The sequence below is a fragment of the Callorhinus ursinus genome, unplaced genomic scaffold, assembly GCF_003265705.2.
Source record: "Callorhinus ursinus isolate GAN/ISIS: 27379988/994484 unplaced genomic scaffold, GSC_fseal_2.0 scaffold32, whole genome shotgun sequence".
In the NCBI taxonomy this organism is placed as follows: domain Eukaryota; kingdom Metazoa; phylum Chordata; class Mammalia; order Carnivora; family Otariidae; genus Callorhinus; species Callorhinus ursinus.
In genome coordinates, this window is record NW_027397094.1 from 3,104,117 (window position 1) to 3,129,265 (window position 25,149).

At 38.0% G+C, this 25,149-nt stretch overlaps 1 protein-coding gene across 1 annotated transcript in view; it reads left to right on the top strand.

Annotated features, from left to right (window-relative positions):
- The window catches only part of PCDH15 (protocadherin related 15), a 1,645,434-nt gene that overhangs the window by 1,276,926 nt on the left and 343,359 nt on the right, over positions 1-25,149 (top strand). The window contains exons 14-15 of the mRNA XM_073878941.1: positions 4,778-4,912; positions 6,412-6,561. Of these exons, the coding sequence (XP_073735042.1) occupies positions 4,778-4,912; positions 6,412-6,561 (285 nt within the window). The remainder of the gene's footprint in view (positions 1-4,777; positions 4,913-6,411; positions 6,562-25,149) is intronic.

Sequence of the window (25,149 nt, forward strand, 5' to 3'; positions counted from 1 at the left end):
TATAGGCAGTGAGTCACTTAAATTCCAGCTGGGTTCATGTCCGGGCATGGCATGAAGTGCTACTGTTTCAAGATAAAGGCATCCTTGAATCTAATACAATACACTCTTAAGGGTATTCTGTGCTTATATGCCTCATACATATTCTTATGCTGTTCTATGCATGTTAGGTCAGAATGTGAAGAAAAAAATACACCTTGAAAAAAGTTATTAGTTTAAATGTACTGGAAAGTGTTGTTGCTGTTGTTTGTTTGTTTCTTACTAGTGTATACTTGTATGCTGTATGTATGTAGTCATTTATGCTTACATTGTTTTTTCTTAATGTTAAATTTGTAAATAGGTCCCACCTGGTGGAATTCCTGTAGGTACTGGGTGTTTACTTTGTGTTTGCTCTTTTGTGAATTGCTGTGGTTCATTTCCTGGCTCTTTTTCTTCTCTACTAAAACAAGTAGACAGTTACTTCATTATCACTTATAAAGACATCTACAACTACTTTAAATATATGTATGATTGTAGATGTAATTTAAATCTATGTTCCTCATATTATTGGTTAGAGTAGAATGAATTGTGTGGAATCCAAACTGCATATAAATTTTAACAAAGATTATTCAATTGTTAAATGTTTTTTGCAGTCCATGACAAACGTTCATAATCCATCACCGTATTCCTCCTAAAAGATTCTAAGTGTGGAATTGAACCTTTTTAACAAGGTCGTCTGAAGACAACCACTGCTGACCAATTCAAATTTGCAGATGAGATTAATTTTTTGTCATTTCTTGTTACACTTTATAATTTATGTATGCACATAAGTATGCATATATATACATATGCACATAAACACACACATTTCTGTGTTATATGTGTATATATATGAGGATGCATATAAGCTTGTGTGTGTGTGTATGAGACAATATTTTGATTCCTGTTGGAAACCCAAAATTGGCTTTAAATCCAATTACTTGTTCTATTTGAATGTCTTTCTTCTATATGATGCAATTTCTAATTTTACATTCATGTGTTTCTTTACCTTTGCATTTGCATATGTGTTTACTTTTGCCTTCTTTTTTTTCTGTGCTGTGAGTGAATATTAGAGTTTATTTTCCCCTCTCAGAAAATAATACATAAACCAATAAAATGATATACTTATGGTATATACTGAATATATACTTTAGATAAAATAATATTACCATTTGTCAGAGGGAGAAAGAACATTTATTAGCCAGCCTTCTGTGTACATATTAATTAGTTAAAAAACTAATATGTATTTTAAACAAATTTAAGGACACAAGGACTACATAAAATCTATTGTGTCAGAATAATAAGCCAGAGCATTATCTGTCTATTTACACTCATAATATACCACACCTGAAACTAGTATTATCCTTAAAAATAAATCCAAGTATTAAGCTTTGAGTAATAACTGGCTGAATATTTCCAAGTCTGTATTCTTAAATTCTGTCCTCAAAGAAATATCCAGATATTCACCAATGGTATCTATGTATCCAATATAGAGATTTTAAAAAGTTACTATGTGAAGTGTTCATAAAATTCACAAGTTAAAATTTAATCAGAGATTAACTGAGCAGGACAGATTAGAATGAACTATAAAATGCCATGGACAATCATAGTTTTCTGTGTTATGTTATCTCTTTACAAAAAATAATCTGCATGTCTGGGAAGTGTTATTTTAGGCTCTAGTTATTACAACAGGACTTGAAGTGAAGACAATTAAGTTATCAAAAGGTCTTTAATATTTCTGTTATAAAATATGAGAGTTTGTTTATGAAGTCCTGCTGTGTATATCATCTTCAAATGGGAAGCATTGGACAGTGAAAATCTCGCAGCTTCTATAAACTGGGAAAGGGGACAGTGTTGTTTGTGACACAAGCATATTGTGCAGTCTCAGATAGGCACAGGCTGGCTCACAACCCAACATTCACTGTAGTCTTGCACCATAACAATACCTGGCATTAAAAAAATAAAAATGCCTACAACATGTGGTAAGAATACGAATGAATATATCTAACAAACTTACTAACAGAGGCTACGGTTGAAAGGAAGAAAAGAAATTGAGAGAGAATATCAGTTATAAGCAAGTAAAGAATGACTGAAGGACTTGAATAAAGGGAAGGAAGTAAATATTTGCTATGTCAAGTCCCATACCAGAGCTTGCTCAGCTTGCTCAGCTTGGATTACTGGCTGTTGCAGATCTGAGTGAAGGAAGCTGTTCTTTGGCACCATTGTGGTGGTGGAAGGAAGCTGTTCTTTGGCACCATTGTGGGTAAACTCAAGAGAACAGGAAAAAATCCCTGAATTTAACAGCCTAGTGATTTTACCCTGGTTGGTAAAATCAAGGATAAACACTAAAAAATGACAGACACTCATACTTACTTAGTTTTTGTTGTTGTTGTTAATTGAAATTGCATTCTAACTTTTCTGCTCATTTAAAAGTAACCACTGGATTTTATTGCCATTGACCTTAAAGTACGCAATAAGAAGCAACCTCAAAACGTGGTTCAAGATATGTTGAGTTTACATGCAGTTTATAGTCTACTTTTTAAAATAAATAATTTAACTTTTTATTAACTAAAATACTTGATTATCCAAACGCCCTCCCTGCTAGCCATGCTGAGCAATGGGGGTCATGACACTGAGGAGCCTGAGGTTCCTCTTTGAGAGTATCCGTGACCTGTGCCCCTGAAATAAATAATATATGTTAATAAAATAGATAAATAAATAAAAATAAAAATAATTTAAAAATTTTTTAAAAAGAATTGCTGAATCGTTATATTGTACACCTGAAATATAATACTGCATGTTAACTATACTGGAATTAAAATAAAATTTAAAAAAGAAAGAAAGTATCAATGGAAAGCCTCTGACTTTTCACAGCTCTTAACAAGTTTATTTAGTAATAAACAGACCACTGGAAATTATTATCTATAGTATTATTTTTTTCTTGTTCCAGGATCAGTAAATATAGCATACTGGACTTATATCACAATCATGGACATAGAAGCTACAATAGTATAGCTAAATGCTATCTCCTAATGAGATATTACAAATACAGAACTTGTGTTAGGTTCAAATAAAACCATTCATTTCAGAGTTATTTGAAATATACACATATTGAATCTTTAAAAAGGTGTAGAGATTACAGTGTCTGTGGATCAAATAATGTGTACATTTTAATATAGTAGGAAATATTTCAACTTTCTCACTTTCACAAAGAAATTTTTAAAATGTGAGTTCTAGGGGCGCCTGGGTGGCTCAGTAGGTTAAGCCTCTGCCTTCGGCTCAGGTCATGATCGCAGGGTCCTGGGACTAAGCCCCATGTCAGGCTCCCTGCTCCGAGGGAAGCCTGCTTCTCCCTCTCCCACTCCCCCTGCTTGTGTTCCCTCTTTTGCTGTCTCTTTCTCTCTGTCAAATAAATAAATAAAATCTTTATAAAAAAAAAGGTGAGTTCTAATTTTTTAATCAAATGAACATGTCTTTCACAATTCCAAACTCTATACTCTGCTCTCAGCCCCTGATTTCAGACTTTGAAAAGTAATCTATGATATTAAGTTACACATCACACTATGCTAGGCATAATGTGTATTTTTCATTTGAGTCTGGTTGACACGCTGTGACATGAGTTTCAGGTGGACGCCACAGCAGTGCGACTTCTTGTACGCCGAGCTCAGCACCCGCGTGGCTCCCGTCTGTCACCACATGACACTTTCACAGGACCAGGGACTCTATTCCCTGTGCTGTGCCTTTCATCCCTGTGACTTACTCATTCCATAACTGGAAGCCTGTATCCCCCACCCCCCTTAGTGCATAATATTTTTATAGTTGTCAAAACCTACAGAAACACCTCACCTCCCTGTGCCATGTCTGTTGCTGTTGTTTGCGTAAAGCCTTGTCCGTGGTCCTGTCTCTCACTAATCTTTTCCCGGCCCCACCTGCCTTCTTACTCCACCACCAGACATCAGTCCACGCCTCCCCACTTACGTCCTGGCTCTTTCTCTAACATGCAGAGATTAATCTTATCTTTCAGGAGGGCAGTAAAACCGTGAAGGGTTGCCAATGCGTAATTATCTCTGTTTTGAACTTTTGCCATCCCTTCTTCTTTATGTATATGTCATCTTTCTGGACTCTTATCAGACACAATGCAGCCAATTCATATATCTTCAGTCTAATCATCGGAGATTTTTAAATTAAAATAAACATTATGTTTCCCTTTGGAGAGCCTTTGCAGCATTAAAATAAGAAAAAGCAAGCATGATATTTATAGGTAATGAATTATACATAGCCAATTTTATTTCTATTTTGCATTAAACGTGAGAACAGAATAATAATAGGCATATGTGCAGTTTATTACTACAAATGAAGTAGTTGTACAATCCTACAGCTAAAATTTGGGGCTCCAATTTTCTTTTCTTGCATTTATTTCTTATTTCTCAAGCCCAGCGAAGTTCTGGAGAATATTGATATTGAGGAACCAAAAAGAATATATTCAATTGGATTGTTATCTTTCCTATTCTTTTCCTTTTACTCACATTAATTGTACTTGTACTCATTCTGCTATGGTGCTTTCCACAAAAGGGGTCATTGTCTTTGCATAATCCAGCTCAGTGATGAGTGAATGTCTAGTGAAACCTATCTTGTCTTTGGAAAGTCTTACTACAGTCATGCATAGTTTTGTGATAGATTTGCAAAATGAATCTCCAGTTAATGAACTAATAGCTGCATTATGTATTCACCATTTTAAATAATGGCATTCTTTTTTTCAAAGACGAAGGACGCAGAGCTTCACCTTTTCCTGAATGATTACACCTCAGTCTTCACTGTTACACAAACTGGCATTACTCGCTACCTCACCTTACTTCAGCCGGTGGACAGGGAAGAACAGCAGACTTACACTTTTTCGGTAAAATTATTTTGTATACACATTTGTGTGTGTGTGTGTGTGTGTGTATCAGAAAGAGATATCTGTTTAAAACTGAAGAAGTCAATGATTTAGGAAGAAAAAATACAATATTTTCAAGAAATTGAGAATTGAGAATATCAATAATAAAATTCTTCACATGTATTTCTCCTTTTTCTGTTTTATAAGTTTGTGCAGCTGTGTTAACATTCTTTCCAACAGAGGAAAATAATTTTCAAGATGGAAACAGGAAAATAGGGGTCTCATTTTTCACCGTACACTCACAATTGACTTAAATTTGAGATGTTACCAGCTAGAATCCACAAGTAAAGAATTATTTCCTAACCCATAGTTTATTTTAACTTATTTTATGGGGTTTTTTTTGTTATTACATTTTAAATTTTTCCATAAGGTTAGGCCAGAGGTTCTCCACTGGGATGATCCCTGCGCTCCCCAAGCCCATCCCCTGGACACATTTGGCAACATCTGCAGACACACTGGCCATCACTCCTGTGAGGGGTGCTATTGGCATCAGGGAAGGAGAAAACAAGGATGCTGCTAAGCAGCTTATAACACACAGGACAGCCCCCCCCGACCGAAACAAAGAATTATCTGATAGAGAGATCCTAGTATAGTTTAATCAAGAAAAAAAAAGGGGGTGAGGGGAGGTTATTAAACTGTAATTGCAAATAGTTATCAGTGAATACAGATGAAAAGAAAGTTGTGTTATCCAAATTTCTGAGCTAGATTTTATTCAGATATAAGTGGAAAATGAGCTGATATAGTAAAGTAGAGATTGTGGGACTTATATAGGATTTCCTTCTGGACAACCTAATGCAGCAGAGCCAGAGAGTCCAGGAAACCTGACAGTTAGAACTTAGATACAGTGTGGATTTCGGAAGTCATTCAGAACAAAGATGGCAGTGTTACAACGCTGATTTTGTTTGCCAGACCTTCCTAAAATGTTAATGGTGTAATTAAGATATTACTATTAACTAGTCACTATTAACAACTTTAAAAATTGTCATTTTGTGAATTACCAGAAAAAGACATCACATCTCTAGGGCACCTACTTTCTTGTGTGATCTAAGTATGTTGGCTATAAATGCATCTATGGCATTGTATACAAAATATGGAAAAGTGAAGAATAACTTCCTATTTAAAAAAAAAAAAAATAAGTAGCAGTTAACTCCTAAGAATCAGCAATGTTACTGGCTCACTCCAAGCCTCTAAGACATTTTACATGTCTGCTTATTTAAAATGTGCTTGGAATTGAAATATATTAAAAATAAAACAGAATCCTCTGTAATTGCTTCTTAGCACATTAAAATACTTTGCTTATGTGTACTATTGTAGGTTTATTTCCTTTTATCAACAAAACATTTTGGCACCCATTTAAAACTGAAATTATATATAAGAAACATCTTAAATCATGAGAGTGAATTCTGTACTGCTTATGTTTGCAAGACTTTTCTATTACATGTATTTTTCTATCCCCAAAGATAACGGCATTCGATGGTGTGCAAGAGAGCGAGCCAGTTATTGTCAATATTCGGGTGATGGATGCAAATGATAACACTCCGACCTTCCCTGAAATATCCTACAATGTCTATGTGTATACAGACATGAGCCCCGGCGACAGTGTCATTCAGGTAACTCCCCATATGGTATGAGGATTTACACAAAGCAGTTACTTCCATGGGCATTACGCAATGCATAGATTAAGAAACTCCTGAAGAAATGAAAATTAACTTCAGACTCATGATATGACCTAAGTTTAGTTTAAAAAGCTTTAGATTTATGTTTACTTTTTAAATAAAGATGTATCTGTATGCACTTTATTTTTTTAAAGATTTTATTTATTTATTTGGGGGTGGAGAGTACAGAGTGAGGGGCTGAGGGAGGAGCACACTCCCCCCTGAGCAGGGAGCCCGACGTGGGACTCCTTCCCCAGACCCTGGGATCACATCCTGAGCCGAAGGCAGACACTTAACTGACTGAACTGCCCAGGCGCCCCGTTTATATTCACTCTAAAGTGGAATTAACTAGTTATTAAATGTAAACATAGCTATTTGACCAGTTTATAAATTATTTTTAATATTTTAATGCTATGAATATATTTAAATAGTTAATATAATAATATACTTAAAACACTTAAGTTTCAGGTATTAGACATAGTTGAAAACTTCAAATTATTTTGAACTTCTGCAAATATGGGTTAAATTTCCCTTGGCGATAAAGACAGAAGACTGCCTTAATAAACTGGTGGATAAAACTGTTAGTGGTTACCTGGACAAAAAACGGAATCATTACAACAGAGAAAATTAGAATTACATAGTAAACAGTGTCTTTGAAAACACATAAATCGGGCAAAATCCTTCTCATTGATTTGTCTTATTTTTATTATTAACTGTGTACTTACTACATTTAAATTAATTACAAGTTATCTCAAAATATGTGGGTTTTTTTTTTTTTTTTTGTATTTTGAGTGTAAGCCATAGATAAGTCATAATACTCATCCTTGAGGGTTTTTAGAAGTCTGGAGAAGAATTGAGTCTAGTACTTTCCAAACTATCTATACTGCAGAATTATCCAGGGAACTGTTTAGAAATACAGACAACCAAGATTTCACATCCGCTTTCCTGGATCTGAAGCTCTACAAGCAATATATACTTTACTGATATTAGGAAAACGAACCCCAAGAGTTTCAGTTGCCCAACCATGTAAAGATCACTGATGTAGATTATCCTCTAAATCTGAGAGTCAGACTCAGTAATTCTAAGTAACGCTCAGGTCAAGAAAGCCATGATTCTATATACTTTTTGGAGTATTTGAATAGCTCCCAATTATTACTTAATTACATATTACATAACAGTTACATTATATCATTAGGTAGGGTTATATAAAATTTTGGAAAGGCTGGAAATTCACCTGTACGTGCTTGCATCCGTGAATACCCTCGGATGTATTTGGTATGGGGGAAAAGCCAGATACATTTGATTCCTATCTTGCTTGTGCATATCTCATATTGATGAAATGCACCCTTTCAACCATTTATCTTGAGGGCAGAACTCTGATTAGTTTATTTCTACATCCACAACATCTGTATCCACAGTGCCTAGCCTGTAGTAGATGCTCAGTATAGTAGATGTTTAATAAATGTTTTTTCAGGGGTGACAGAGACTCACAGACAAGCGGATATGAATGAATGGGAAGATATAGAAGCACTGGTCTTTATTCCTAGTCAATTGGCGGACCTGGAGAGTGACATTTATCCTTACCGAGGCACTTACTACAAACACAACAAAATTACAGTTTATACAGATCAAGGAATGACAATTGTTGTCATGTTCTTATTTAATTAGACCTGATTCTCATCTCTATAATAACATAATTGAAAGTAAGAGTAAGTTTATATATATATATATTTAGAAAAAAACCCAGCAGGGAACTGGAAAGTGTAACTAAGAAAACCATAGCAATGATGTGGTGGAACTGTATTTCAAAAAATGTTTGCCTGAGGGGATCAAAAGCTTATTTCTGGCATTTGCAGGCTGCAAAAGTTCATTTCCCTTATGAACTTCTTTATAAAATAGATCTTTTCTTGCCTTTAAAGATTCATATTTTATATATCTCCTTGAACCACGCAGATTATGAAGATAGAATATTGTTTGCATCTATGTGGCTCTATTTTTAAAATTAAGCACCAAGAAATGAAACCTTATAATTAGCATTTTAAATGTTATTCCCACTATGTGGTAACAGAATAGTGTGACTCTAAAACATCCTCCAGGGGCCTAGAAATAAAAGGAAATAGATTTCCTATTGAGAGAAAGGTTTGTAAATAAAGCAAACTGATTTAGAACTGCGGCCTGCATCTGCCTTGTAAGAGTCGCAGAATAGGTTCTGTGCTGCGCCCACCCCAGCCCCTCACCAGCCTACCTTTACCCGCTGACCCCAAGATCAACTGGTTTACGTTTAGTTAGTGTTCTTATGTCAAAAACAGTGAGAATATTAGAAGCCAAGGGGACAGTGAGCACTCTTCAGCAGAGAGCACCTTAGATAACAGATTTTAAGTATATTTTATTTTTTTTTAATTTTATTTATTTATTTGTCAGAGAAAGAGAAAGAGCACAAGCAGGGGAAGGGGCAGAGGGAGAAGCAGACTCTCTGCTGAGCAAAGAGCCCAGTGTGGGACTCGATCCCAGGACTCTGAGATCATGACCTGGGCCGAAGGCAGACACTTAACTGACTGAGCCACCCAGGCATCCCTAGATTTTAAGTATATTTTAATCAGATTGTTTTTAATCTATCATCTTCAATGCAGCCATGAGACTTTCTTGGGCTGATATAAGTACCTACTTGACTATTTGAGTCTATCCCCTTCTTGTTAGGAGAAGCCTTAAGAAGTGGACAGGTTGGTCATAAAGATGTGAGGAACCAGATCCTTACTAGCAATTCTGTTATAAATTGGTCCTCTGACTTTATATCTCCTATGCCTGAGTGCTATAAATAGGAACAGAGTGGTTTATGAGCCACATCTGGAAGAGCACTACCCCAAAATAACATCTGTGTCCTTCATAACTGAAAATGAAGTGTAATCAGATTGTTAGCATATCTTGTGTTTAGGGGGAAATTACTGGCGTGAGTGAGCATGATTTTTTGCAAGAAAGACCGTCTTGTAAGCCATCGATGAAATCCTACATCATGGATGTCATGCTCCGTGGTCCTAGCTCTCGTTTCACACATGGCTGGTTTTCTCGAGAAACCAGTTGCCTGATATTGAAGATATAGATTTTGAGATAAAATTTTAATATTTTGAAGATGTAGATTTTCCTATCAGTGGTTACCTATCCAGTCCACACTCCATAGATGCTATTCCTAAACTCTTACAACTTTCCATAAATCACTGTTCTTGATCCTAATTGAATAAAGAGATTTCCCCAAGCAGCCTTTGAAAATAGGGATGCCTCAACTCCACCCCGACATGGTTTTATTTCAGCCATCTGGCCACTCACCATAGAGCCCCATTGGGAGATTTCAGCTAACAAAACAAAGCAGCTCTAATATATGGCCAGTTTTGAGAAAACTCTTCTTTACCCTTAACAAGATTTCATACCTTGGAAAATCGAAATTCCTAATTCATGAAGAGGGAGTCTCGTATGGAGCTGAGTCCTTTGATTCTTACCCCACCTCCTTCCATTTTTCTTGCTCTTCGGTTCCTGGAGAAGTGTCCCACTTCTTACCCCCTTGGCAGCTTTAACTTCCCCTAACCCACCTTCACCTGTGCTCTACCCTTGTTCTGTTTCGTCCCCTTTCTTTCACTACAGCAATGTCCTCCTCTCTCCTGACTTTCTTGTCCATCTGTAAACACCCTTACGTCTCCCCTGCCCTGGTCTAAACTCTCCTCCCAGGGAAGACCTCTTGCTGCTGTCCCACTCTCATATAGTCAGGCACTTGGATTGATGGATACACTTCCAGAATTTATTAATTTATAACTTCCTCATTATTAATTATTCTATTATTTCACTCACATCATACCGTGAGAATCATACAAAATCATAAATCTGATGAGTCTGTCTTTAATTGTCAAACACAAAAGCATTTCTCACTCCTTTATCCGGTAAAACTCTCGTCTTTCCCATTTTATGGAAAACTTGGTTCTCATCCCACCTCCCTGGTGACTAAGAGACTTTGTTGCTGGCTCCTTGTTCGTTTCTCATTCTTTAAATATTAACATTCTCCAGAAATCAATATGCAGGGCTCTGTTTCATGAATTCCCATGTTCTGAGTCATTACCACGATGTATAGTCATGTCTCCCATGGTTAAATGCCCTGCGGCGACCTCAACATTCAGCTGGCATTCCAAGGATCTGTTGTACGGGGGAGTACAGGTAGGCCCTTCAGACTGGACATACTCCAAGATAAATTAGCTAATCCGCTATCTTTCATCTAATACAAAAACACACACGGACTCAGACACCCACACCCTGTCTCCACTGGAGGCCATTATGCTGTGAAGGGCGCCACTAATCTAAGGTTACAAAGGCTTAGCAGTAACCTCAGAGTCCTGTTTCTCATTCCCATCTTTCCCCTGCCTGCATGCAGGTGACTGTCCAGATGCTAATACTGCTGTTTCAAAAGGGATCTGTCATTATTACCCTTTCCATGTCTATGGCCTGCCGGGAATTAGGCTATGAGAGTGAATGCTGACTGGTAACCCTATTTCCGCAGATGCCCCACAGGTACTTAATCTGCAACACGAATCAGGACAGGTCTTCCCTACCTCAGAAAGAGCCCAGTCTCTACACGTGCCATCAAGACCGTTCCCATAATGCCCCACATACTTCTGTCTCATCTCCTGCTACGTCCCTCCATGTAATCGACTTTGAGATCCTATAGAGGGTTTTATTTGGTTCCTTCTGTTTGACTTCAGCATGGACTATTCCTTCCCATTCTGTGCCTGTTGACATCTCTCTCAAGTTTCAAAGCTTGATCCAAACTATATCTTTTTTTTTTCATTCTTTAACATGCAGCTCAAATGTGACTTTTCCAATAAAGCCTGTATTTTCCTAGCAAGTCCGAATTAATGGTTCCTTCCACCATCTTCCCACATGTCCAGTTAGCATCTCTTACCCCCACACAATTTACTGTGCCCTGAATGACGCTTAGCTCTTATGTGTCTGTCTAGCCGGTGAACCTGAAAATTCCTCTAGGACAGGAACTCTTAATGATACCTGACCACCAGTGCTCGGCACAATCACTTCCCCACGGTAGGGGTTCACCAAGTAGCCATGTAATTTGTGCCCCCAATGCTCTCTCAGTCAGTACAGAAAGAATCTCATTCTAGAAATGCATTCTATTTGGCTTAAGAATACCCTCTGTCATAGACAAAGTGTCACCCCCCGGCCCCCCCTTACTCCACAGCTGCATCGAGGCCATGCCTTTCCTTCTCTTCAAACGGAAGATACTCAACACTGACACATTTCTCTTACTTAGGCTGAGTTACAGGTCCCTGAATAGTACAGCTGGAAATGACTTCGAAAATATTTCTTGTTCCCAGCCTCATTTTATAAAGAATTTGAGTTAACACACGGATAAATGATCGGTCCCAAATCACAAAGTTTATAAGTGGCAGAGTTGATGTTGAATCCAAGCTAAAGACAAAAGACTTTGTGTCCCGTTTTGCCACTTTGTGCCCTTATGTGACTCTCGACAAATAGCTTAGTCATCTGTACCAAGGTTTTTACTCTTTGAAAAGGTGATAACTATAGTACCAGCTTCACAAAGGTGTTCTGAGTATTAAATTAGTTCTATAAACTAACACATGTGCACTTTGCAAATACGTTGTGTATAAATGTTATCTAGCCATTATTATTATTATTATTATTATTGAACTGTCCTCATGGATTGTATAAAGCATTTATGATTATTAATGACCTTTACTGTCTTATCTGGGTATATCCTTATGTATCATGTGTATTGGTTAGTACTTTGCGGAAGACACATAAACACTACATATAAAAGTATATATTAAAATTCTTTTTTATGATTTCCAGCATTTTAAACAAAATTAGGATAAGCCCATGTAGTATTTTAATGCCTTTCGACTATTTTATGTCAAATAATGAGAATGTTCTCTGTGGTAAGTGTGTGTGCATGTGTGTTTGGGTTTGTGATATCATGACTCAAGTTTGAGGGAGGGTTCTATTTATGTAAAGTCTTGGAGGAATTTAGTATTTCAGCAAATCCCAGATAATGATTTGATGAGCAAACCTTATTGAAATGTAAGCATTTTTTTATATTTGTACACAATTTTCATTTATTTTTGATATTTGAAACAATTTAAATTTACCAAAGACCCCATAAAATTTCTTACCCAAACCCACTTGCATTAGAACAAAAACAAATACCTAAAATCATATGTGTTACTCACTTGCGTTGAATCTGAGACTCTGTTACACTGTCTGCATTTTGTACGTGTAGAGGACACTCCCCGCTTGTGAGAAAGCACCACTTTCCATGTAGTCGCTCAGGTTGGAAACCAGAGTTATTCCTGACACAGTCTCACTCCCTCCTCTCAATCAGTTACCAAGTCCTACTGATTTCTCCTTACGCACCAACCAAATGCATCTACTCCAATCGCTTTCCACTGCCATCATCTTCTGCAAGCTGCCATCAGCTCTTCCTGGCGCCCGACAGTGCTCTCCTCTGGGCTTTGGGTGTATCTCCTCTCCCCATCATGTTGATGCAGCACCCACTGGACTCTTGTGAATTTGAGAGCAAAGCAGTAATTGTCCTGCTGATGCCTTCAGTGATTTTCCGCAGCTATCATAATAAAGCCCAGTCACTATCCTGCATGACCCGTCTGCTGATGTCTCTCCAATTTCCTTCTCGTCAACTACCTTTCTCTTGCTCTTTCAATGCGTCAACTTTTATTCACGTGCTTTTCATCATTAAGATCTCAATTTACATGTCACCTCTTCAAGGAAGCCTTCCAGGACTCCTTTCCCAAATTATCCTCCCTCTATCCCGGGGCAGCCTGGTTGTTCCTTCATAGCATATTTCCAAATTTATTATAATTTTAGTGATCTGTTTCTCCTATTAGTTAATAAGCTCAAGTAAGCTCAAATGATGTGTAGACTCTGTCGGTTTCTCCATTTACTCTCTTGTTTTACTGCTGTCTGTATAGAACATCACGCAGAGCACCTGGTCCATAGTAAACCTTTTATAAATTTTTGTTTAATGGACAAATGGATAAAGGAACTAATGGGTACAGGTGAAAGAAGTGTTCTTTAATTTATGTATGAGTGTTGGGAAATTACCCATGTTTCAGGTTAAAGTGATTTAAAAATTAATCAGCTAAACTGCAGCTGTATTCATATCCCTAGGACATCATACTTCCTAGCTTGATTATCCAGAAGAATCTCTCCAATGAAGGCTCTTGAGAGACTGAACAATCTGACTGAAAAAATGTAATGGGAAAGCATTCACATATTTTTGGAGAAGTAAAAGTGAATAACAGTTATTTGAAAATCATTCACTGTGCTGAGTGAAGTGCCTAGCACTGTGCAAATCATAAGGAATAAAGAAACGACTAACATTTAATTTCTGACCTTCAGTAATTGCTAGTGTAGTAGGGGAGAAAGGCATATAATGGTTTTATTTTTTGATGATGATAAATATGGCTCATATCATCTAATTAAACACTACAAAATTTTTTAACATCTAAATTGGTCTTAAGACCTTAAGAGTTGTGTTGTGTAGGGCGCCTGGGTGGCTCCGTTGGTTAAGCGACTGCCTTCGGCTTTAGGTCATGATCCTGGAGTCCCGGGATCGAGTCCCACACCGGGCTCCCCACTCAGCGGGGAGTCTGCTTCTTCCTCTGACCCTCTTCCCTCTCATGCTGTCTCTCATTCTCTCTCTCTCAGAATAAATAAATAAAGTCTTAAAAAAAAAGAAAATTTAAAAATAAAAAAGTTGTGTTGTGTAGATTAAGCTTTCCCATTTGATAAACTTGGGGAAAATATTAATGATACCAATACAGTGATCACAAACATCTGCATTTTGAACTTGATAGGTAAAAAATAATTCTCGCATTTGGCTTTTATATTATTTTTCAATCGCCATCCCCCTTTCCTGATATATTTAGAAACCCAGCTTTTCTCAGGAAATGTATTTGTAAAGGCAGTTAAGTTCATTTGCTTTTATATTTATCTAGCATGTTTTGGGTTGTCACAGTAAAAGCCCTCCATGGTCAATTTCAATAATTGATGCTTAAATGCGTGCATTTTTATAAAGCTTTTAATTGTATATGGTTGCTTTTAATATCATCTACATTTTACATTTTTAATTTTGACAATATTCTTACTCATCATTACAGTTCTAGATATTGCTGGTTTACTAAATAATTGGCTTGAAATTTAGAAACCAGAAGAAACTAAAAGAAACAAAAATGTGTAATATATTTTATACTTCTTTTTTCCTTTTCTGTATATCAACAAAGGTTGTTTGCTTTTCAGAAAAAAAAAATCTGTTTCCCTCTCAACTCCCTCTTGCAGTAAATTATGTTAAAATGTCAAAGCATAGTCATTTGAGTAAAAGCAAAATGCTTCCATATTGAGATGTTTCAAAGACAGAGAATTTTAGAAAAAAGCTAATATTCCAAATAGAGAATTAGGGATTTCTTGGAAGCCTAGTAAACTTGCTCATTCAGTTTGGCCAATAAAACAAGCAAAACACGACTGAGAAAGCCCTTAATATACATGCATAGTACAAACACATGCCATATATGTATATTCTTAGACAAATTGTACTTTAAAGTATACATTTTTATGTATGTGATGCTAAACTAAAGGCTCTGAAAAATAGGATGAAAAAGATGCAGTGCTAACCCTTGAGAAGCTTCATATATATTGTAGGAGATGATCGTTATTCACAGTGAAATAATCAGAAAATGTCACAAACCATTATTGATTTATTTATTTTTTTTTAATTACATGGAACAGACTAAGAATACGGTGAGAGTTCATTGAACATGAGTGGGGAGGATGGTCTGGTAGGGCTTGAATAGCCAGGAAGGCTTCATTGCTGATGAGAACTCCATGAACCTATCAGGATGATAAGTGCTCAGACAGGCAAGGTTATTGGAGGTGGACGGGTACAACCAAAGGCATGGGATTTCATGGGGCATTAAAGACACTGCTCTGAATGCTGTTGAACAGGGGAGGAACCAAATGGTAAGAGATTTGCCTTTCTTTTACTAAGTCAAGTATGTCTTGGTCTCTTCTTCTAAGAAGAATGTCATTACAGGCATTTCTGAACTTTGTATTCTTCTTATCCTTCTCTACTAGCACATCTATTAAAGATACTTTTCTTTCCTGTCTCCTCTTCTAGACCACAAGCTGACAGAAAATATTCTGTCTGTATCTTCTATGCTTTAGAACGTGGCATCTGGCACAAATTAAGGTCTGAATAAATGTATCAGTTTATCTCTCAATTAAAGGCATATCCCGCACAGCAGAGTAATTCAGATTAGGCACTGTAGACAATGTAAGGTTTCTTGAAGTATTTAAGACGAGGTCTTTAAATTGATGAGTTAAGTCCTTGGCGATGGCATTTCTTGGAAGCCGACTTTGAGGAACTCTTTCTTGGAGGTAATGAGGGTAGAAGCTGAGCGTGAGATAGTGCAGCCACTTGAAAGCATTTAAGGTTCCGGTTTACAGTCTCCGAGTCTGAGTAATGAGACTCAGTCAAACCCTACAAGAGCATTATGAAGTTGCCGCAGAAAAGGAGCTAACTCTCCAAATTCTCAAGCAATATAAAGAAACACTTTCAACAGTCACCTTGTTGCTGTTTTATTCTTGAGCTTTTTATCAGGCAGAGGAACATCTAAATGAGAACCCCATCTCCAGTAACAATACTTTGAATGGTCCATAAAAAATTAATGATTATGGTATCATTAATGAATTATACATCTGGAAGATCCCTTTGCTGAACACCTGCTCTACTGAGGTCGCTGCCATCTTGGACTAGTTTAGGACATGCTGAACAGAAGAGGGGTGACAAGTAGCCCTGTAAGCGTTTTTTTCAAAGCATCGCCAGCTCACATTAAGGCTGCAGAGAGTATAATCTGGACATAATTAATTTATGCATAGCCCAATTTGCTTGATCAGCAGGAGTGGTCTTAGGTTCAGACTGACCGCCAGCCTTGAGAACCACTAGGCCTCTGTAGCACCAAGTTTATTTAGCTTCAAGTGAGGACACAGGGTAGGCAACAACATAACTTTTATGGCAAGAACATAGTGGAAGTCTTATGACCTCTAAACACAACTTCTAATGTCTTCTACAACATCTGCACTTGGGATATATTATCCCCTTGATACATATAGGGAAGGCATCTTCCTGAAGGTTTTGTTATAGCAACTTCTATAATGCATAGTGCATAAAAGCAGACTTACCAAAATACTGGTAAACACCTGAATATCTTTTATCCAGTAAGGAATTGGAATTCCCTCTGCGAAATACATTTCCAACCATAACTTTTCCTAAGTAAGTTATCTGATATTTCTTTAACATTTTAAAGATTATTTCTTTCCTTCATCTTCTATTACTCACACCTTTTTATTACTGTTGATAGAGACATTGAACTGTGTATGTAAGTTTTTCCAACGTAAATTAAATTCTTCTTCCAACAAATCTGCCCCCATGGTTATTACCTAGCTGGTGAGTTCTAGGTTGCCTTCCCAAATAATCTTTCTATTCCAGAGATCAGTATCCACTCAGGCTTCATTTTTATCAACTGCATAAATGAACAAGAAATCCTTTATTGTATCATACAGCTGAGGCCACGAGATTGAATGTTTAACACAACACAATAATCCCATGTTATTATATCAGCTTTCCCAACAAAACCAGGTTGTTCTCACATATCATACATTTTCCATTACTGGGGTAGGCACTGGAGACTATCTCTTCAGGCAACTCTGGGTTTCATCTGCTTTAGCGTCCTAACCGTATGCCACCTCCTAGGTATAAATTTTCACTGACATGAGCTTCTGGGCATCATTTTAGTGCAATAGGCATTTGTCTTTCTTGAGGCAGCACAGTGTTGACCCCCAATCTGTCCAAATCTCACCAAAGGTATCAGGGAGAACTACATTTCCAAGTGATTCCAGGTAGGCCTTATACCTTGGCTTCACGCAAAAGCCAAAGGCCGTGGCCTCCTCTAGCATTAGCCATGACTCAGTATCACATCGGAGAGGTTCTCTGAAATGTTCTCTCTGACGATGTTCTCACAGAAGACATCCTCCCTTGAAATCCTTGCATATTCCCATTCCATATTCCACATTTTCACCTTTTTCCCTTTTATGACTTTTCTTAACACACAGCTCTTTGGAGCTCGGTTGAGCCCCTCTCTCCCCCACCTATTGTGATAGTCCCTGATACCTATCACAAAGGTCCTGAACTGTACCTTCCTTATCATTTTATAGCAAGTGTCAGGAAAATTTGTTCTTTAACAATCTCTAGATTTATATTTTAATTACTCAGTTTGTTTAAACACTATACTGTAGTACCTCTGGATTTTGATATTGACCCTGAGGACTTTTTTTAATAACATATCTGGACTTCATCCCCTGAACATATTTCTCTTAAGGGTGTGATTCCTAATGTCTCTGCATGATTTTTGCTTTGATTCTTCATTTCTGTGTGGCTTCATGTCAGCCAGTGATTTGCACAAACACCTAAGCCCATAAGGCTTCTTGCACCCTCTGCCCATTGACCTGAACATGGGTTGGGGTGAGCACAGGAAGCTCAGGCAAGGCCCAAGACTTCCTGTTGGCATGGACATTCCCCAGGGCTCCTTTATGTATGGGAGTAGTTTCAGAGATGTGCAGAGAGCCTGTCCAGCCCTTCTACTGGGCTTTCATTTTCTGTCTTTTTCTGCTGAATTTCTGTCTTGTTTGCTTACAACAGCTGAGACAGCAGCTCTACAACTTGTATTGAATATACCACATTCAATCCCCACTGTGCTTCTTTACTAACTCCACACCAAACTCACTCTGCCCTCTCTTAAAGCAAGTCTGCTGCTTTTCAAAACCAGCCCTACTTTTATAACATATGTCAAGTGTACTTGGGGGGTCAGGGGTGTCCAGTGATGTCCAAACAAGGCCACTGACTCCTGCTTTTCTTACCTAATGTTGCAACAGTTTTTCATGAGTGATGTCTCAATTTGTCCACTTCAGTGGAGTCTTAGAGCCCCAACTGGTGTTTTTGATCATTTTACTTAGATTTTTGGTTAATATTTATTTGAGAGAGAGAAGGCAAGCAAGCATGAGCAGAGGAGGGGCAGAGGGAGAGAGAGGGAGAATCTCAAGCTGACCCCATGCTAAACGCAGAGCCTACAACATGGGGCTGGATCTCAGGACCCCAATATCATGACCTGAGCTGAAATCAAGAGTCCAATGCTCAACTGACTGAGCCATCCAGGCACCCCACATTTTGCTTAGATTTTTGCTTTTTCGGAAAAGAATTCTCCAGCCTTCTCACACCACCAGAACCAGAAGTCCTGCCTTCTCAATGCCCCTCTTTGCCACTTTCAAAGAACAGTTTCAGTCAGGAGTAGAGATGAGACCACATGTCTAATATAAAGTAAGGGACAGAATGTTGAAAATAAGGATTCCTATGATGAATTGAAGGGAAACCAATGAATTAAATAAAATAAAGGCACTGTATTAACAGGAAGAAAATACTTTTTTTTATTTTTACTGAAATAATTTAAGTGAATATTTTCATGAATCAAATATAAGTCATGGATTATAGTTTATTTTTATCAAAGGAAAATTCCATATGGCTTTATATCACTGCTCTGCAAATGTATTCATTTTATAAGACCCTAAATTTCATATTAGGCATCCTCTCTGTGTCTAATAAAAAATATAGGGCAACAGGTGTGTTGGGGCACTGAATCTTTTTTCTGTTGAATTAAAATAATCAAAGGAAGTACCATCTGAAGAGAACTGCAAAATCATTTAGCAAAAAAGTAATCCTGCAACTTATTGCACAAGCCTTCAAGAACTGTGTTTCTGCTATTTTCACAAATAGACCGAGAAAGAAACAGAAAAAAAAAAAAAAAAACTACATGAAATCCAAAATACAAAATGAAAGGAGTTGGCATGGCATACTAGGAAATAGAAGTGAATGTCTGGAAGCACAGTGCAGTCTTTTCTGCCTTAGCTAAAAATCAAAATAAGCAAGTCTCAGACACTCTCCTGGAAAAGTTCTGGAAAGGGCAGAGGGTCTTCTCGGTGATCCTTCCTGAGGAGTTCACCACAGCACCATCGCTCACCCTTTCTACTCTCTAGGTGAACTCAGAATACAAAGAAACCCCTGTTCATAGATGATCTCGCTTTGTAATAGAAAGCATTGGATTGAATCAGATATTCAGATGATGAGGTTTCCTGAACAAAACACTTTTTATCGTGACGCAGCAGAAGGCTGTGGTCTAGCTGGTCGCCTATGCACACCACGGGAAGCAGTGAGGCTCATTCTTCATTATTCAATTGGGGTCTACGCTGTGGACCAAAACTGCCCCTTCTTCAAACGTATTTTGCTATCTAAGTCGGGGGTGAAACGTTTCAATCCATTTTTTGGAGATAAGCACAGTTCTATTGTAATTTATTATAAATAAGAACCACTAAATGAATTCACTGCTATTTTCTGAAACCTTCTTACGTAAAATTATGGCACTCTCTCCGGCATTTCCTCTCTCAAAACAAAAAATGAGAGAAAAAAGAGTGCAGAGAGTACTATCCATAAAATACCGAATACCAGTAAATCCAGCGTTCAGTTGTCACACGCCGAGTCTCAAAGGCGCTGTCACATCCCCGGAGACCCTTCAGGACGTCTCTGCTTGTCGCTCAGCTTCCTGCACTACTCGCTCCAGATTGGCCCATTCGGCGTCCCCGAGGGCCTTATCCATTTCCCAGTCCTCAGGGTCCCCGCATATGCCCTTCCCTTTTCCACTAACTGCGTGTAATCCATCCTGCTCTCCCAGCTCGAATGACCCAGACCAGAGGACGTGCATGTGTACCCTTTAAGTCACCCAAGGTTGCTTATGTTCATTTTCACGAGTGCCTGCTGCATCATGTCAGTAGAGATTTCCTTGTAATTAATAATATTCCTCCTCCGATGGTACATTCCAAAAAGAAGGAGCCGGGAGAGGAGGGGAGAAGACCAGGAGCCCAGCCTCTAATTACCAACTTTAAACCCCAGCATCTAACACTGTCCCTGGCACCATTATAAGCTCTCATTAATTATTGAGAAATGAATGTTTTCCTCCAGATTATTATTTTCCCCAAAGCAAGTTTAGGAATTAATTCTTTTTTTATGATTATCACGAAGTGGTCTCAGTTGGCTCACTTCTATAACGCTTATGGAAAGGATACAAAATTTTCCAGACTTTTCTAAACTCAAATTTACATGTTTTCACAAGCCATCAATCCAGAGTTCAACTTGGTAAATTGAACTTAATTTTTTTTAATTTTTTATTGTTATGTTAATCACCATATATTACATCATTAGTTCTTGATGTAGTGTTCCATGATTCATTGTTTGTGCATAACACCCAGTGCTCCACGCAGAATGTGCCCTCTTTAATACCCATCACCAGGCTAACCCATCCCGCCAACCCCCTGCCCTCTACAACCCTCAGTTTGTTTTTCAGAGTCCATCGTCTCTCATGGTTCGTCTCCCCCTCCGACTTACTCGCCTTCATTCTTCCCCTCCCACTGTCTTCTTTTTTTTTTCTTAACATATATTGCATTATTTGTTTCAGAGGTACAGATCTGTGATTCATCAGTCTTGCACAATTCACAGCGCTCACCATAGCACATACCCTCCCCAATGTCTATCACCCAGCCACCCCAACCCTCCCACCCCCCACCACTCAGCAAACTTCAGTTTGTTTCCTGAGATTAAGAATTCCTCATATCAGAGAGGTCATATGATACATGTCTTTCTCTGACTGACTTATTTCACTCAGTTCACTGAGTATAACACCCTCAGTTCCATCCACGTCGTTGCAAATGGCAAGATCTCATTCCTTTTGATGGCTGCATAATATTCCATTGTGTATATATACCCCATCTTCTTTATCCATTCATCTGTCGATGGATATCTTGACTCTTTCCGCAGTTTGGTGATTGTGGACATTGCTGCTATAAACATTGGGGTACACGTACCCCTTCGGATCCCTACATTTGTATCTTTGGGGTAACTACCCAGTAGTGCGATTGCTGGATCATATGGTAGCTCTAATTTCAACTGTTTGAGGAACCTCCATAGTGTTTTCCAGAGGGTTGCACCAGCTTGCATTCCCACCAACAGTGTAGGAGGGTTCCCCTTTCTCCTCATCCCTGCCAACATCTGTTGTTTCCTGACTTGTTACTTTTAGTCGTTCTGACTGGTGTGAGGTGGTATCTCATTGAGGTTTTGATTTGGATTTCCCTGATGCCGAGTGATGTTGAGCACTTTTTCATGTGTCTGTTGACCATTTGGATGTCTTCTTTGGAAAAATGTCTGTTCATGTCTTCTGTCCATTTCTTGATTGAATTATTTGTTCTTTGGGTGTTGAGTTTGATAACTTCTTTATATATTTTGGATATAGCCCTTTATCTGATTTGTCATTTGCAAATATTTTCTCCCATTCTGTTGGTCGTCTTTTGGTTTTGTGGACTGTTTCTTTTGTGGTGCAAAAGCTTTTTATCTTGATGAAATCCCAATAGTTCATTTTTACCCTTGCTTCCCTTGCCTTTGACGATGATTCTAGGAAGAAGTTGCTCCGGCTGAGGTCGAAGAGGTTGCTCCCTGTGTTCACCTTTAGGATTTTCATGGACTCCTGTCTCACATTTAGGTCTTTCAACCATATGGAGTCTATCTTTGTGTGTGGTGTAAGGAAATGGTCCAGTTTAATTCTTCTGCATGTGGCTGTCCAATTTTCCCAACACCGTTTGTTGAAGAGACTGTCTTTTTGCCATTGGACATTCTTTCCTGCTTTGTCAAAGATGAGTTGACCATAGAGTTAAGGGTCCACTTCTGGGCTCTCGATTCTGTTCCATTGAACTATGTGTCTGTTTTTGTGCCAGTACCATACTGTCTTGATGATGACAGCTTTGTAATAGAGCTGGAAGTCCGGAATTATGATGCCGCCGGCTTTGCTTTTCTTTTTCAACATTCCTCTGGCTATTCGGGGTCTCTTCTGGTTCCATACAAATTTTAGGATTATTTGTTCCATTTCTTTGAAAAAAGTGGATTGATTTTGATGGGAATTACACTGAATGTGTAGATTGCTCTAGGTAGCATTGACATCTTCACAATGTTTGTTCCTCTAATCCATAAGCATGAAACGTTTTTCCATATCTTTGTGTCTTCTTCAATTTCTTTCATGAGTATATTATAGTTTTCTGAGTACAGATCCTTTGCCACTTTGGTTAAATTTATTCCTAGGTATCTTATGGTTTTGGGTGCAATTGTAAATGGGATTGACTCCTTGATTTGTCTCTCTTCTGTCTTGTTGTTGGTGTATAGTAATGCCACTGATTTCTGTGCATTGATTTTATATCCTGCTACTTTACTGAATTCCTGTATGAGTTCTAGCAGTTTTGGGGTGGAGTCCTTTGGGTTTCCCACAGAGAGTATCATATCAGCTGCAAAGAGTGAGAGTTTGACTTCCTCTTTGCCGATTTAAATGCCTTTGATTTTTTTTGTTGTCTGATTGCTGTGGCTAGGACTTCTAATACTATGTTGAATAGCAGTGGTGATAGTGGACATCCCTGCCGCGTTCCTGACCTTAGGGGAAAAGCTCTCAGAATTTCCCCATTGAGAATGATATTCGCTGTAGGTTTTTCATAGATGGCTTTTATGATATTGAGGTATGTATCCTCTATCACTATACTCTGAAGAGTTTTGATCAAGAAAGGATGCTGTACTTTGTCAAATGCTTTTTCTGCATCTATTGAGAGGATCATATGATTCTTGTTCTTCCTTTTCTTAATGTATTGTATCACGTTGATTGATTTGTGGATGTTGAACCAGCCTTGCAGCCCAGGGATAAATCGCACTTGGTCATGGTGAATCATCATTTTAATGTACTGTTGGACCCTATTGGCTAGTATTTTGGTGATTATTTTTGCATCCGTGTTGATCAAGGATATTGGTCTGTAATTCTCCTTTTTGATGTGGTCTTTGTTTTTGGGATCAAGGTAATGCTGGCCTCATAAAATGAATTTGGAAGTTTTCCTTCAATTTCCTTTTTTTGGAACAGTTTCAGGAGAATAGGTATTAATGCTTCTTTAAATGTCTGAAAGAATTCCCCTGGGAAGCCATCTGGCACCGGGCCTTTGTTTCTTGGGAGATTTTTGATGACTGCTTCTTTTTCCTCAGTGGTTATAGGTCTGTTCAGGTTTTCTATTTCTTCCTGGTTCCATTGTGGTAGTGGATACATCTCTAGGAATGCACCCATTTCTTCCAGGTTATCTAATTTGCTGGTATAGAGTTGCTCATAATATGTTCTTATAATTGTTTGTATTTCTTTGGTGTTGGTTGTGATCTCTCCTCTTTCATTCATGATTTTGGTGATTTGGGTCACTTCTCTTTTCTTTTTGATAAGTCTGGCCAGGGGTTTATCAATCTTGTTAATTCTTTCAAAGAACCAGCTCCTAGGTTCGTTGATCTGTTCTACTGTTCTTTTGGTTTCTATTTCATTGATTTCTGCTCTGATCTTTATTATTCTCTTCTCCTGCTGGGTTTAGGCTTTATTTGTTTTTCTTTCTCCAGCTCCTTTAGGTGTAGGGTTAGGTTGTGTATTTGAGACCTTTCTTGTTTCTTGAGAAAGGCTTGTATTGCTATATACTTTCCTCTCGGGACTGTCTTTGCTGTATCCCAAAGATTTTGAACAGTTGTGTTTTCATTTTCATTGGTTTCCATGAATTTTTTTAATTCTTCTTTAATTTCCTGGTTGACCCATTCATTCTTTAGTAGGATGCTCTTTAGCCTCCATGTATTTGAGTTCTTTCCGAATTTCCTCTTGTGATTGAGTTCTAGTTTCAAAGCACTGTGGTCTCAAAATATGCAGGGGATGATCCCAATCTTTTGGTAACTGTTCAGGCCTGATTTGTGACCTAGGATGTGATCAATCCTGGAGAATGTTCCATGGGCACTAGAGAAGAATGTGTATTCCGTTGCTTTGGGATGGAATGTTCTGAATATGTCTGTGAAGTCCATTTGATCCAGTGTGTCATTTAAAGTCTTTATCTCCTTGTTGATCTTTTGCTTAGATGATCTGTCCATTTCAGTCAGCAGGGTGTTAAATTCCCCCACTATTATTGTATTGTTGTCAATGTGTTTTTCGTTTTTGTTATTAATTGCCTTATATAATTTCCTGCTCCCATGTTCGGGGCATAGATATTTACAATTGTTAGATCTTGTTGGATAGACCCTTTAAGTAGGATATAGTGTCCTTCTTCATCTCTTATTACAGTCTTTGTTTTAAAATCTAATTTGTCTGATGTAAGGATTGCCACCCCAGCTTTCTTTTGGTGTCCATTAGCATGGTAAACGGTATTCCATCCTCTCACTTTCAATCTGGGGGTGTCTTTGGGTCTAAAATGAGTCTTTTGCAGACAGCATATCAATGGGTCTTGTTTTTTAATCCAATCTGATAGCCTGTGTCTTTTGATTGG